The sequence below is a fragment of the Callionymus lyra genome, chromosome 2 (assembly GCF_982586985.1).
Source record: "Callionymus lyra chromosome 2, fCalLyr1.hap1.1, whole genome shotgun sequence".
Classification (NCBI taxonomy): domain Eukaryota; kingdom Metazoa; phylum Chordata; class Actinopteri; order Syngnathiformes; family Callionymidae; genus Callionymus; species Callionymus lyra.
Window position 1 is genome coordinate 29,454,412 of NC_141819.1, and position 14,804 is coordinate 29,469,215.

General features: G+C 39.0%; 1 protein-coding gene across 1 annotated transcript; it reads left to right on the forward strand.

Annotated features, from left to right (window-relative positions):
• Nucleotides 1–340: 340 nt before the first annotated feature.
• ephx4 (epoxide hydrolase 4) lies at nucleotides 341–14,143 on the forward strand. Its single transcript, XM_087784506.1, has 7 exons — nucleotides 341–681; nucleotides 3,463–3,548; nucleotides 4,244–4,401; nucleotides 8,294–8,422; nucleotides 8,678–8,781; nucleotides 10,352–10,500; nucleotides 13,344–14,143. Exons 1-7 carry the CDS (start codon nucleotides 439–441, stop codon nucleotides 13,582–13,584), a joined length of 1,110 nt encoding a protein of 369 aa, XP_087640632.1. The 5' UTR covers nucleotides 341–438; the 3' UTR covers nucleotides 13,585–14,143.
• The last annotated feature ends 661 nt before the right edge of the window (nucleotides 14,144–14,804 follow it).

Below are 14,804 nucleotides of genomic sequence, written 5' to 3' on the forward strand. Positions count from 1 at the left end.
GCAATAAAATGATAAATAAAATGTAATTAAACTTGTTTTTTTCCCCCCTGCACTTAAAATACAAGCTTTGAGCGTTACTTAGAAGATAAATGTTCTTCTATTGAATATTATAGTGCGTATTATTTGCTCCAGTTTCCATAACGATGCAGTGCTTCGAAGGATGCGTCGACACTCGGACTCTCTCTCTCTCTCTCCACCTCCAACAACAACACGTCTGCTGCCAAAACAACCGGCGCTGTCACACGCAGGCGTGAGAGGAGTGACGTGATGCCGCCGTCCCGTTACAGCGGCTGCTCGGGATCCTCCCTGCAGACGCGGGCGCGTGCGTGTGCGCGTGCTGGAGAGGCGACCACCTCGCAGGTATCGGCGGACCACTAAGGCTGGACGGACTCCCCCCCCCCCCCCAGGATCGATCTCTCTCCCCGCGGCGATGTAAAGATGGCGAGGCTGCTCCACAACTTGCTGGTGCTGGCGGTGAGACTTGCGCTGCGGATCCGAGTTGTGGGCTACTGGTCCCTGGTCTACGGCTACTGCGGCGTGTGCGCCATCGTGGCTCTGCTCAAACTTTGCTGGAGCCTCGTTCTGAGGCCGAGCGCGACCCTCCGCTGGGGGGTTCGCGAAACTCCCCCGGCGTGTCTGAATGACACGTCCTTGGGAACCCACTGCTACGTTCGGATTAAGGTAGGATTTCTTTGCGGGGGGAACCCACTCTGTAGTTGGGCGAGAGTGATGCCGGGAACTGAATCTTTAATGTCTGCTTTTATCAGAAGAGGTTTAAAAAAAAAAAAAAATCAGGCCTGTTGACATGTTTTGAAAGGTGCTGGTGCTGAAGGAACAGCTCCTTCATGATGCTCGCGCGCGCCTCTGTGCGACCAAGTGGCTTTGAAAACATCTCAACTCATCCAGGAGACAAACAAGCGACTAAACGCTCTTAAATGATGAAGGATTTCTTTATAACAGCGAGTCAGAGTCAAGGGTCACTGAATAGAATTGGTCAGGTGAAGGGTCAGGAACACACTGGACATATGATCAATGAAATCACACACTGAACGCTACACATATTAAGTCTTCTGGGTGACTAAGAAAGTTTCCATGCAGGTGCGTACAAACATGATGTCATTCTGGATGGTGTTGCTGTACCAGGGTTTAGTCTTGACACTGAGCATGAGGAATGGATCAAGGCTCTTGATGTTGGCAGAGAAAAGGAAAAAAAAGCTGTGATTTTAATAACTATATCTTTTTGCTATTCTTGTCAAGGAAAGTATAACGATCCCCAAAATGTGAAGACGCTTGATCTGTAATCGTTGAATAAAGTGTCAAACTGAAGGTCTACGGCATTGTTTGTGGCTCAAAAATGTAATTAAGATCTAGTTTAAAATGCACCTCCGATGTATGTGGATATAAGGACCCACAAAGATTGCTGTGTGAAGGCTTCTCTGTATGTTAACCAGCGACAATCCATGACCAACTATTTGGAAAATAATATAAGATCTCTTATACACAAGTTGAGATGTTGGTAACTCACAGAATTATTCTCTATAAGAACTAAAGTCTAAGCTTCTTATTTTATGAATCAGAATGTCGGTTTGCCCTTTTGACCTTGTGAAAGTCATGCTGACATTCCAATGTGTGAAGATGTTATACATCGAGCCATGGTCTAGATAAAGCATGAAAAGGAGCGTTACACTGTATATAAGAATAGATATTTAAAGAAGAAGAAAAATGAAATTGTGTTCTTGTATTTTGTTTCAGCAGAATTATCACTGAAAGAATCCTGATGGTCTATTTAAAGTGTTTTTCTATCAAGTCTTTCCTCAAACCTACTATACATATAAAAAGATTAATTTCTCTTGTTATTGTGTCGAGTATACATGTGGGGCAAGATGAGACTGATCTGAGAGGTTTTTATTAGTGCATCTGATCTTGTAACAGAGAGATACAAGAATCCATAACGGTTTAATAAAGATGATCATATTGCAAAGCATGGTGATGAGGTGGAAGACAGGGAGCTCCTTGGAGGATGAGAGAACTCAGGAAGTGATCTGGAATGTATTTACACGTCACATTAAAGACTATTTTCTCTTTACATAGACCTCAGTTATTCATTTTATTATTATTATTATTTGAGGGCATCTGGTGGGGCTATTTCTGACGAGACGTGGATCCTTATCTCTCATGATCTGTTCTCTACATAGTGGAAGATATCCTTCCAAGGGTTGTAAATCATCATTAGTCCAGGTTCAGTCACTCTCAGAGGTGCACTGGTTAAATCTGATTAGTTTCAGAAAGTTCATCTTTAACTTATTAACTAGTTAGTCGGCATGAAGCTGACCACACAACGGATGAGGCTTAATCTTTCTGTTTGATCATCAATTTCTTAAATTTCACCTCCTTATTTTTCCTACCATTTAAAAATTAATTTTTATCAGACTTCATTGCCAGTTTTTTGTGGGGAAAGCAAGTCAATCACTTAAGGCAGCCATATCTGCTGCACCATATGTTTGCGATTCGAAACATAATAGAAAAGGTTATTGTATATTATCAATCAATTGTTAACTTGTAATAAAAACAAGGAGCATGATGGCACATTTTACAATATACATGATAGAATTAACAGAAGTCTAAGTGAAGGTTACGTGCTGTCGGCGCAAAGGAGCGATGGTAAGTATTCAGTCACGATTCTGGAGGGTTTTTTGATTTGATCCAGTCCAACGACATGTGTCTTTAATAGTCTTTGAAGTTTAAACATGTACTAACAACCAGATAAAAATGATAAAAAAGAAGCTGCCTCCCAAAGCATTTGTTTGTCAATAAGCATTTCATCAATAAGGGTTTTTTTTTAATTTTGTGTAAATGTGTCAGGAACATGTGAAGCTAAGAAAGGTCATCTCTATCAACGTGAAGATGTTAATGCTTTTGAACTAACAGACTTTAGTCACGTTCGATTTGATGCAGTTTATCACAAGATTATTCAAGAAAAATGTGTGCACGGCTCTTGCGGTGAACATGATTTTCAGCCGTACCTCTGTACCCACGCTCAGGCACAAATGTGACTGTCATGGGTTCTCAATGTCAAGTCAAGCTTCACAATTCTGTCACATTCAAACATGAAGAGTGAGGCGACACGTTCGTTGACAGAGTGCACAGTTTCAGACGTATCAGCGTAAATAACTAGCTAGTATTAATAGTTGGGGGGAGAATGACATCAAGAATATACACGTAAGTTTGTTTGCTTATAACATCTAAGAGGTGTCTTCGCAGATGGACGCTGTTGTCTCTTTCCATTCTGATATTAAACTAGATTGATAGAGCAGCCGTTAGGACGAGAGCATCGTTCATCTTCGCTCGACAGCTCTGATGTGATCCTAATTTGTAATTAAGTAGCCCACCAGATGACTTGTTAGCGTGTCTTTGGACTGACTTTCAGAAGAAAAGCCTGATTTTTTTGCTTTCCCAATATAGGAATCCGGCCTACGTTTCCACTATGTGGCTGCAGGGGAGAGAGGGAAGCCCCTCATGCTGTTCTTACACGGGTTCCCTGAGTTCTGGTAGGTGCAAGTGAAACTGCGAGGGTCAATCACTGAGGTAAACAACAACAAAAAAAGCCTGGTGTTGTTTGTTTAAAGCTCATAGATGGTTGCACCGGTCAACCCCTGTGAAATCTAACCCTGCTAAATAATTGCCTCTCAACTCGACGCCAAACAGCGAGGAGACCCCATTTAGGATTCGCCCCGGGCGAAACAGGCACTCCAGCTCCCGTCTCCGTGATATAAGATGAATAATGGTGTTGAGTGTTGCGCTTGGATTGAGGCCAGAGAGGTTGTCAAGGGCTGTAAGCCAGTTCACATCTCCTGTTCAATCTTCGCTGCAGACAGAGCTTGGATTAATTATCAGTGCAATGGAGTCTTTTCCTGCCTCGCAGGATCTCCGCCGCTGTAAGTGAGATGAGTTAGAACGCTTAACAAACCTCTATGATATATTAATTCCTCCTTGGAGAATGGAGGTCGATGGTTTTATATACCTGTAGATTTATGTTTATGTTCTGAGATGTGGCACTTCAGTGATAAAAAGGACCTTATCCTGACTTGTCAGAATTACAATATGGCAAAAAAGAAAGAGCTTTCAGAGCAGATTTGTATCTCTGAGATGAATATGACCACAGATACCATTTAGCAGAATAGAAAATACACATCATGAGTGCATTAATGAAGTCTTTGGCTCAAGTGCGTTCTTCCCGTCCCAGGTTTTCATGGCGCTACCAGCTCCGCGAGTTCAAGAGTGAGTTCCGAGTGGTGGCCGTGGATATGAGAGGCTACGGAGAGTCTGACCTCCCGCTCTCCCCCGAGAGCTACCGCTTCGACCAGCTGGTCACCGACGTGAAGGACATCGTGGAATATTTAGGTACGGACGCATTCGCGTGCACTTCAAAGTCAGGTTCTAGAGAAGAAGTGTCTCTGATTTCTAAAGTCTGTGATTGAATCTTCACTGACCGTGTGTGTGTTTCCTGTTTTACAACAATATATCATTTATGAGACACATTTAACCTGCTGTTCCTTTTTTTTCACCTCAGTTATGAATCCCTGTTCATATTTCGTAGAGTTGCTTAAATTTTACCACCCTTTGACATAAAATAATATAATTATTTTGAGCCATAATACATAAGTTTAATTCATAGCTTTCGTTTTAATTTCTCTTTTTAATCATTTTGAGTCATTTGTAATTCAAACCAATCATTTTAACATGTTTAAATAGTTCTTATAAATAACAAGAGTTATTTATTGAAAATGTTACATTTATTTTATTTGTACTTTACTATCAATGGTGCTCGGTTTTAATTATATATTTGTTTAAAAATAATTTTGAATAGACATGTTAGCAACCCATAGTATCTGGAATGTTGAATCCATGATTTTGGTTAAAAAAAAATCACTAAAAGTGCAAGATTAATTTTGACAATCAAACTAAATTATACTCAATTATATATAACAATTTTGATCCTTTGAAATACACGTCATTGTGATGCCTTCTTCTTTTTTTTTAACAATTTTTGTATTAGAGTACAAGAAATGCTTATGGCAGAACATAAAGGCTGCTGTTTTATAAAATGCACCGAATCAAAAAAACGTTTCTAAACTGTCAGCTCTTACTGTTGCAGCACATCTAAAACTTGAGTGCAGGAGATGAGGCATAGCGAGGTCGTCCCAGAACATAAATCGATGACCTTTAGGGTGCTTAAGAGCTCTACTTTTGAGCGCAGAGAGTAGATGCATTTTTGAGTCACTCTCTAAAGGGTTTTCTAGCCCGGAGCTGTTGGCAGCTTGTCCGGCCTGCACCGTGGCACGACCAACTTCCTGTGACTCACTTTTATTCAACACAGGACTTTCAGCAGTTTTTGAGCCAGCAATGTGCTGCCCTGCGGGGACCATCGTCTTCTTATCATCTTTCTAGCCACGAGTTAGTGGTGACGTTTTTAGTTAAGGTCAAGTATGTATTTAAGGATTACTATTTCGTCCAATATCTGTACTTTATTCTGCATTTGTAACATCGTGTCGATTGACTATTTCTTTTTATTGCAAGAATTAAAATTAATATTTGAATAGTTTAACTCACAATGTTATTTTCCTGTTCTTTAAAATTCAACCATATGGAGAAGCTATTTCTCTTTATTTGTTATAAAATAGAACTTTAAGTGGGAGTTTCCTTCCCCTCCCTGAGAGTCTTTAATGTGGGTGGATGGACACAAAGGTTTCTCACAGGAAAATACCGTTGGTCTCGGTCCAAAAATGGGACAGTATATTCAAATCAACATCATGTTCTTGCCATCAGGTTAGTGTAAACCCTTGTGTTGGAACTAGTTGTGGTTTAACCAACACACAACTTGGCTCTACATGTCTGGCAGAGAATGGACTTCCTCAATATGGAGTCAATCTCAAGTCCAGCTGGTCCATTCAAGCTTTACATTTTGCCAATTCATTTGGTATTGACTCTGGGGACGTGTGAAGCCAAGGCGTGTTGTGCCAATGCCCGCATGGCCAGGTAGTCGTTTCCGATTGGAATAACTCCAAAGTGACATATACTGTAAATATAACTCCTTGACTTAATTCCACAATAGCTCACGAACAGCTGGACACGGGCCATGTTACTGGATCAAACTTAAATGAAATTTGTTACATATTGTTTCTTAGCCTATTTGTATGTCCAGTTACTCCTCTTTATGGTCACCTTGTAGGCCTTCAGCTAGTTAAATTCCATGTATCCTAAAGTCCATACATTTTGTTTTTCTTTACATTGTATCTAACCAAGGTTTTTTTTGTTTTTTCCCTTTGTCCTTTTCAGTTTTCTAGATTTATGTTTTAGCTTCTTCATCAGGTCTGTTAGCTTAGTAGGTTACAGTTTCACTCTGGTTTCCTTAAAAAAAACACAGAGGTTGATTGAGAACCTAGGGTCCTGTCCAGAGTGTCCCTGCCGCTGATCCAAAGAAACTGGGATAGGCTTCAGCCCCCCAGCAACCCTGATAAGGGACAATTGGCAGAAAAAGTGCAGTTTTGTTATCATGTTATCATATCATATGACAATATGATCAATTTGTGTCCCAGTAGTTTCACCTTCTAAATGCTGCCCAGTTTGGATTTTATATTGCTCACTTCCACATTAAACAGCTCATTGCTTACGGCCTTGTGCTATGATATGTCAAGATGTGATGATGTATGTAAAATGAATCAAGGCCCGGGAGCAGAATCCAGCATCATTAAACGTGGCCCGTCATATGGTCGTACGGTTAAAATCATTGCAGATGAATGTTCTTGTTGTTATAATGGCTATAAAGAAGCATGAGTTGAAGATACACTGAGGGACAGATATTTAATGTGAGTGTTTGTTGAAGGAGATCAACCACAGAGGGAGTTAAAATAGATTAAACCTCCAAGAAAGATAAGACAAAAATAGAACCAGACTTTAGAACTATGATAAAGTTTGGTAAATACACATTTTGTTTTTGTGATAGGGTTTGTCTCCACTTGTCTGCAATGACCTTTAATGATCTATATGTTGTTATACATCACTGATGTGAGGTCTTGAGGTTAATTATGTATCTATTGTATTTATAACATACAGCACTATTTTTATCTTATTTATATTTATACTTTTTATATAAATTAATTAGTATATGCAATATTTAAAACGTTTTTTATTTATTCAATTTATACTATATTGCACTATTTTTAACTTGTTAATATTAATATTTATACTTTTTAACTATACATTCACTCTGGTGTGTTTTTTAACAGTTGCCAAGCAACAACATTTCTTTGCCAGTTTCACTGCTGTGTTTTCTGTGCAATGACAATAAAAGAAAGTCGAAAGTCTAATCATTAAGTCCTGAAGCCAATTATTTATTTATTTATTGATGTAATCCTTCATATAACTTAGAGAATTACAATAATACAAAGCTGAGTTTAGGTAAGGTAAGGTAAGATAAGGTAAAACTTTATTGATCCCTCAGGAGGTCTCCTTCGGGAAATTGTTTAAATCAGCTGTATTTTTGTACCTTTTCTTAAATCAATGTTTGCACACTTAAATCTGCTGTGAAATATTACATGTGTACTTTATGTTGCGTGTTACTATAGCATGATTTTCCACCTACCCATTGCTCGTCATTGCTTAGTCATTTTTTTTAGTTCATGCTGCTACATAGTAATAAGTACTTACCGGTAAGTCATCACTTGCACCTTATTTTTCTAATTCTTTCCTGTCTATACATAATTTAAAAACATATTCAGGAAGTGTATCCAGGAAGTTGGAGGTCATGTTATGCATGTTTAAAGCTTCTCTAAAAGGCTGACCCTTCTTTGTTATTTCAAGAAATCCTTTAAAAGCTCCATTTGATTCAGAACAAACAGTCCCGCTGATGATTACTACTGTAGCAATTGTTCCACTGACATGACACAGACAGTTGGCAATACAGCTGTATTCCAGCCATCATGACCCGACTATGATCGGCTGATACAAGATCAGTGTTTGGCTGGCTGTGCCGAGAGAAATCCTCACTGGACGGCGCCAGTGAAGGTGAGGGTTTGTCAGGTGGGGAGGGGCTTTAGTAATGTGATCAGATGGCTGCCTCTGACCTTGACCTTGCTGTATGTCGCCGACGATGCCCGTTTAAATGGCTATGAATGTCTCTTCGGTCTGCTGGCCCGTGATAATGGAAGTGACACGATTGATCCCCGGCCTGTGATCTACGTTAATCCGATGATGATGTTTTTTATGATACATCCGTGTTTGATTCTCTTCGCAGGATACAACAGATGCTGCCTGGTGGGACACGACTGGGGCGGGACCGTGGCGTGGCTGTTCGCCGTCCACTACCCCGAGATGGTGACCAAGCTGATTGTCCTGAACTGCCCTCACCCGTCTGTGTTCGCAGGTACGAAATCTGCTCATCCCCGTGGTCCAGCTAATGCTGGTAATTACACCAGATTATTACCGCGATGACTATCCTTCATTAGAGAACAGTGAGTCGTATGGATGGTGATGGTGATGAGGAGAACATCCTGTTAGCTAAAAAGGCAGGTGGTTTATCGGGTTGGAGAAAACTCATCCAGAGTGTAAACATGTCGGTGACGAGGCTGCGTGGGCAGAATTTGGCTCTAAATCTCAATCCCGTTGTCATTTCTGCCAGACTACGCGCTGCGACACCCGAGCCAGCTGCTGAAATCCAGCCACTACTTCTTCTTCCAGCTGCCCTGCTTTCCTGAGCTCATGCTATCCATCAATGATTTCAAGGTGGGCTATTAAGTGTACGCTCGAGCTGGATCAAGGTCAAGGTCGTGTTTGTGCGCCTGTGTGTGTGTGAGTGTGTGTGTGTGGGTCACCACTGACAGCTCTCATCAACCTTCTTTTTTTCTCCAGGGAACACATCAGGGCTTTTAAAATGGCCTTCTTGAGAAGGTCAATCCTAGAATAGTGTACATAACAACCAACAATAACTTGTTATTGACACTAAAATTGTTGTTCTATCAGAATCCCATACTTTCATTGCCATAACATAGGATTTGTTGTGGTGTCAGTACAGAATAATAATAATAAAAAAAAACTATTGGATACCTCGCCACAGGATGGACCCTTTAATATTATACTATATTTTTTTTTACACATTTTTTTTATCACTGATAAAGGTATGAAACATTGATGAATTAAAATGATAGAATAGCCTTGTTTATTTAAACATCCATTGAAGACTAAGCAGATTCAAAGTAATCTACCGCCACAGTTGTCTGCTACAATAAGTAGCTAATATTCTTTTGTTGGATACTTTTTATATCAGCTCTCCAATTTAGTCTGATAAAAAATAATTTGGCTAATTGTGTAGCAAATCATTTTTTAAGTCTGTCAGCAAAAGAAACCAAGCCTTAAACCACTCCTGCAGTTCAGAGAGGAAGAGCTTAATTTGGAGAGGAAAGTTAAATACATTTAATTGAGATTTTAAATCTATCTAATGAGTAATTGCCTCTGGTGAGCTCAACTGGCTGATCACCGATAATTTTTTTTTTTTAATCAAAAATCATTTTTCGTTATATTCCTCATTTTACTAAAGCATTCTTGTTCAACCTGAACCAAATACACATAAACAGGCTTATTATTTAAATCATTTTGAATGTTGTAAATGTTTACTTTTAAGAAAGCAATCAGATGTGTGCAATCCAAGTGTGATCCACGTGTTTCTATAGGTAACCAAAACATTTAGATAATGTTAATATGGTTGTATTTTTAGCATCAACACAAAAGCAGCACAAAACATGCATCAACTTCATCTAGAACACATGGTGTTAATGAAATATGGACACGATAAACACAATACGAGACACACAAAGGACAGATACATAGGAATGAGTATTTATTGAAAACATCAGTGCTGATTTCTGCAGACACAGCCAGAGAGGGATCAGGTTGCATTCTTAAGCTTTTTGTTCCACTTTTAGGGAAGATAAAAAGGCAGAGAAGACATTAGGGCTCTCATGGGTGTACTTCGCTAAACGATACTTTATAAATAAAAGGGAAAAGACTGTTAAGAGATTTAAAAAAAACAATAAAAGAAGAATTTATGTCCAACAGGCCATAACCGGACGTCACCAGAACAGTTTGTTCTCTAGTTATTCCTTTTTAAACTTTATTATTAAAGTAAAGTAAGTAAAGAAGTAAATGGTTTTAAACCTCCTGTGTTGTTTTCCAAGGACAGCATTATTCCCACCGCTCCAGATGCGGCCCGAGCTTTACCTCTGAACGCTCTGTTCTCACTGCAGTCACAGCCAAAGGTCTGGATCAAACTGTTCTTGTCGGTGCTGTGTCCCTGCAGGCCGTGAAGAGTTTGTTCACCAGCCGCAGCACAGGGATCGGGCGCAAAGGCCGCTGGCTGACCAACGAAGACTTGGAGGCATATTTGTACATGCTGTCGCAGCCAGGAGCTTTGACCGGAGCCCTCAATTACTTCAGGAATGTTTTCAGGTAACGGAACTCTTTGGTAAATAGTTTGAAAATATATATGCTAACAGTTGAATCAGAGCTTAGGTCACATGACCTGTTAAACATCATTACATTCTTTTTTCTTTAAATATAGGACTCTAACCTGCACCTTTGCACTTTGTGCTTAGTGACGTCGGCTCTTTAGAAGTCAATAAAGCACTCTTAGCTAGTCTTAGCTAAAACAACAACGAGAAAAAGCAACAACACATTTTGTCCGAACAGTAAATTTAAAGTTGATCTATTTTATTGACTCATTTGAACGTTATTTTTCATGAAGTCAGGCTTTCCATTTCATTTGGCTAGTACTGAATGGAGAAGAGTGTGTGAGCAGCAGCAGTTAGATAAACAACTCACACTCGTGCATTATTATATTTGTCCTCAATTAATGCTTAGACGTGACATTGTTAAGTTTCTACTCCCCAATTCTGTCTTCTTTTATTTTTTACTGATCATTTTAGACACAATAGTTAATTGTTTATCCACAATTATTAAAAAAAAAAGAAAAAAGAAAAGGGTTTCTACGCTATTCCTAAACCTTAATAATACCAGACAAGCTTGTTTTGCTATCTATAAATACAAGGTAGGTTAGGTTAGGTTACTAGAACTTTATTGATCCCTCAGGAGGTCTCCTTCGGGAAATTGTTTTTTTTCCAAATTATCCACAGCAAATACAGCAATCTTTCATAAAAAATAATCAAAATAAAATAAGAACAAGAACAAAGATAAATAAAGAGAAAGAACAAGATGATACAATCTAAGTCTAAAAATAATTGCAGAGGTTCCTCAAGCACAAAGACAAAAAATGTATCAGTGAAGTGAAGCAAAAAAATTGTTTATTGATGCAGTGAGGTCTGTTGGACATCAATAATTCAACCATTAAAAAAAAAGTGAATGCCGCGCTTGCCCCATGATATTTGATGTTTTTTTTAGCTGAGATACTGTCAGGATACCCATGAGGACATCTTTCCATCTGCCAAAAGTCTATTTTTCTGAACCAGCATTTACTATTTCTGTAACTACCACCATCAGTGTTAATGTACTTCAAACACTGTTAACATGTACTGACCACAACAAAAACCACAACGAAGCAAATTAGGCACGTGGTCATAATGTAATGGCTGTTGACACGTTTGGAAAAAAACTGACAGATGTTGTAATCACATTACTTTTGCCCTGACATAGCTGTAGTTATCCTCAAACTCAACACTGCCCCCCGTGGGCACATGGACAGAACTACATGAAAATGTGTTCGATCCTTTGCTATTAAAAGTGACTATGAGGCGCTGTGATGAGGATATTTATACCCACCTTGCCCAGAATAACCGCAGCAGAAAAACATCTACGAAAAGCGCAGTGAATTTTTGACATGTGAACTTCACGTGCATGACTGAGCCAGCCATCTGCTCCCCCCAGCCCCGACTCAAACCACAGTCATCTTAGAATAGCTTTTATCGCTTATGTAAAAGAAGTATCTCTGACCCTCGACCAATTATTCTATGAACAAATGCATACGGTAGCAAAGCCGCAGGGACGTGAGGCAGAAGTGCACAGCAGCATCCATCCATCCAACCAGGATTTCTTTTTTTTTTGTTTCAGGGGCATCAAAGGATTTATTACGTAATGTTTTTCAAATGAATTATTGTAATTGTTTCATGTATTTGAAGTGCAAAAACAAAATATTAAACTGTTTGTTTATGCAGCTTCAATTACTCTTTTTTGATTTAATTAACTCTTCAAGTGTTTATTTTTTTAAATGTAAATATTAGGTGTTAATTAAGTTGTTGTTTTTTTGAAGGAGGCCCAAGACAAATTATTGCTTGACTAGTCTGGGAACGCCTCGGAAGTCCCTTGGAAGTATAGGAAAGAGGAAATGGTGGACCTCTTTGCTTTGGCTGCTGCACCTGCGACCCAGGATGAGATGAGAGAGGGGATATGGAAGGATTAAACACAACAGTTTCCAGCCGTACAAGAACACCTAATTTGTGTAGCTTTTTTAAACATATATTTCAGAAATATACTGGATTTCCAGGGTATGCCCAAATTGGCGGAGGCCCATTAGAGTGACCAATCAATTAAGAAAGATATTTAATTGAATTAAACAATATGAAAGTTGTCCAGTAAATGTCTAGTTTACATAGGTTATACTCTGAAAGTACGGATATGTATTGGCAAGAATCTGGAAACACGATACAGAGGCAACGATACAATATATTACAATATATTGCGATAATGTAGGAACAAGGATATATTTGTAGTATTGTACAGCTATGCAGAATTTACAGACCCCAAGGCCCTTGACGAAGTCGTAACTTCTTTCATTTGTGTTCAAAGCAGAAATATCTTCAAACATCAGCTTCAAAAGCTGCTGGAGTCAACTGTATCCTCTCATCCTTAGTCATTGTGACCCGGAATTTGAATTGCGACACAAAAATAGACAAAAACATGTTGAAATAAAAACCATGATAGAACTAAAATGAATAACAATTTTAAATGATTTGCAAGCAAAAAAGTAGTGATGGTCTGATGAAGCTTCATGAAGCAGTGTTATGTTGTTTAGAGGTCAGTAGGTGGCGCCATTAATTTAAGAATGATGTGATGTTACATTAGAACACTTGTTTAAAACAAAGGAAAATAGTGAAGAGATCGCCATCTAGTGGACTCTAGTGAAAATAATGACACTGCTTCATAAAGCTTCATCACACCATCAGTACAAAAAAGGGTAGTATTGTAGCAACAGTATTATCAAAAGAAATCCATCTATATATTTAGCTTGTTGTTATATCTGATGATGACCCGACCTAACTCTACTTTGTCTCCCCCCCTAGCTCCCTACCCTTGACCCAGAATCATGTCAGGTCTCCTGTGTTGTTGCTCTGGGGCGAGCGCGACGCGTTCCTGGAGCAAGAAATGGCCGAAGCTTGTCGCCTGTACATCAGGAACCACTTCCGTCTCAACATCATTTCAGGCGCCAGCCACTGGTTGCAGCAGGACCAGCCCGACATTGTCAACACGCTCATATGGACGTTCCTGAAGGAAGGGGAGGGACGCAAAAGCTACAGGACTTAATCCGCTTCCACCACTCTCTCCCCTGTTCACTCCTCTCACCTGGAATATGCCTGTGAAACCAAGCAACATAGTTATAATGCAATCATTTCCCTTTATTTATGACACATTTTTGGGATTAAAGCACACTCAAGAGGACGTGTGACACATTTTTGCACATATCATCCGCCTTAAAGTTTGTCTGTTACAGCGTTTCAAACGTGGGGATGAATCCCCTGTGACTTGTACTGTGTGGTGCCTTTTCAATTTGGACTTGTCGCCGTATTAAGATGTCCTGTGAGGTCGGGATGTGACGCCCTCTACTGTGCTTGTATGTTTCACCAGACTGCTCCACTTCACCTCAGGCACAACCCCTGGGGAAGAACACCTTCCCCTCCCCCTTTATAACTACTTTCCTTTCTTCTAAATAACTGTTGCTCACTTGTAGAGAAGGTATCGTATGGAAATATTCTTGTTGGTGGATTATTGTGATATTTTGTTACTCTTCCTATACACCGCATTTGAAAATTCACTGAGCCAGGTCGACACAATTTTATTTTTTAAATAAATGCTCAATGTCAAATTGTCGACTTCTACTCTTCTTTTAGAACAACATTTTAAATGTACCATCCATCCACCTCATATCCCCTCGAGTTTTCGGATCTTAAAATAGTCACTTTCTTTTGAGTCTTTCCACATGGTGTGGATAAAAATAAGTAACAGAAATACTAATAGATATCTGCTAAAGAGTAAGAGAGAAAGAGAGAGATAACAATAATGAGAAGAAGAAGAAGAAGAAGAAGAAGAAGTAGTAATACTATATTTTGTTTACAACCCTGGCAGTACAAGTTTCTGATTCTTATTCTTCTTATTATAAGTATAAAAGTAAGAAGAATAAACATGAACTGACCATAATAACATTTTTCTCAGCTGAGAAAAGTGTTACAGACATTATTTTTTAATTAAAGATTGAGACATACACATAGGCATACATACATACATTGGTCATGTATACGATTGAGAGATATGTGCACTGACATCAGATGAATACAAAGGACCTCAGAATGAAAGACAATACCATAAAAATACATGAAATAAATAATGATAATAAAAACAAATTCTCTTACAGGAAACAAAAGATTAACAACCGAAAAAACATAAAACACAGAGGATTGCAGGATTACAAGTTCTTATACAATTCCTCAAGCAAATCATATGAATAATATTTTACTTTAATCAATTTA

Bases quoted from the DNA above. Each gene is read 5' to 3' on its own strand.
- ephx4 (XM_087784506.1), top strand. From the start codon at position 439: ATGGCGAGGCTGCTCCACAACTTGCTGGTGCTGGCGGTGAGACTTGCG. The intron at 8,423-8,677 runs GTACGAAATCTG...CATTTCTGCCAG, and splicing joins TCACCCGTCTGTGTTCGCAG to ACTACGCGCTGCGACACCCG. The intron at 8,782-10,351 runs GTGGGCTATTAA...GTGTCCCTGCAG, and splicing joins TATCCATCAATGATTTCAAG to GCCGTGAAGAGTTTGTTCAC.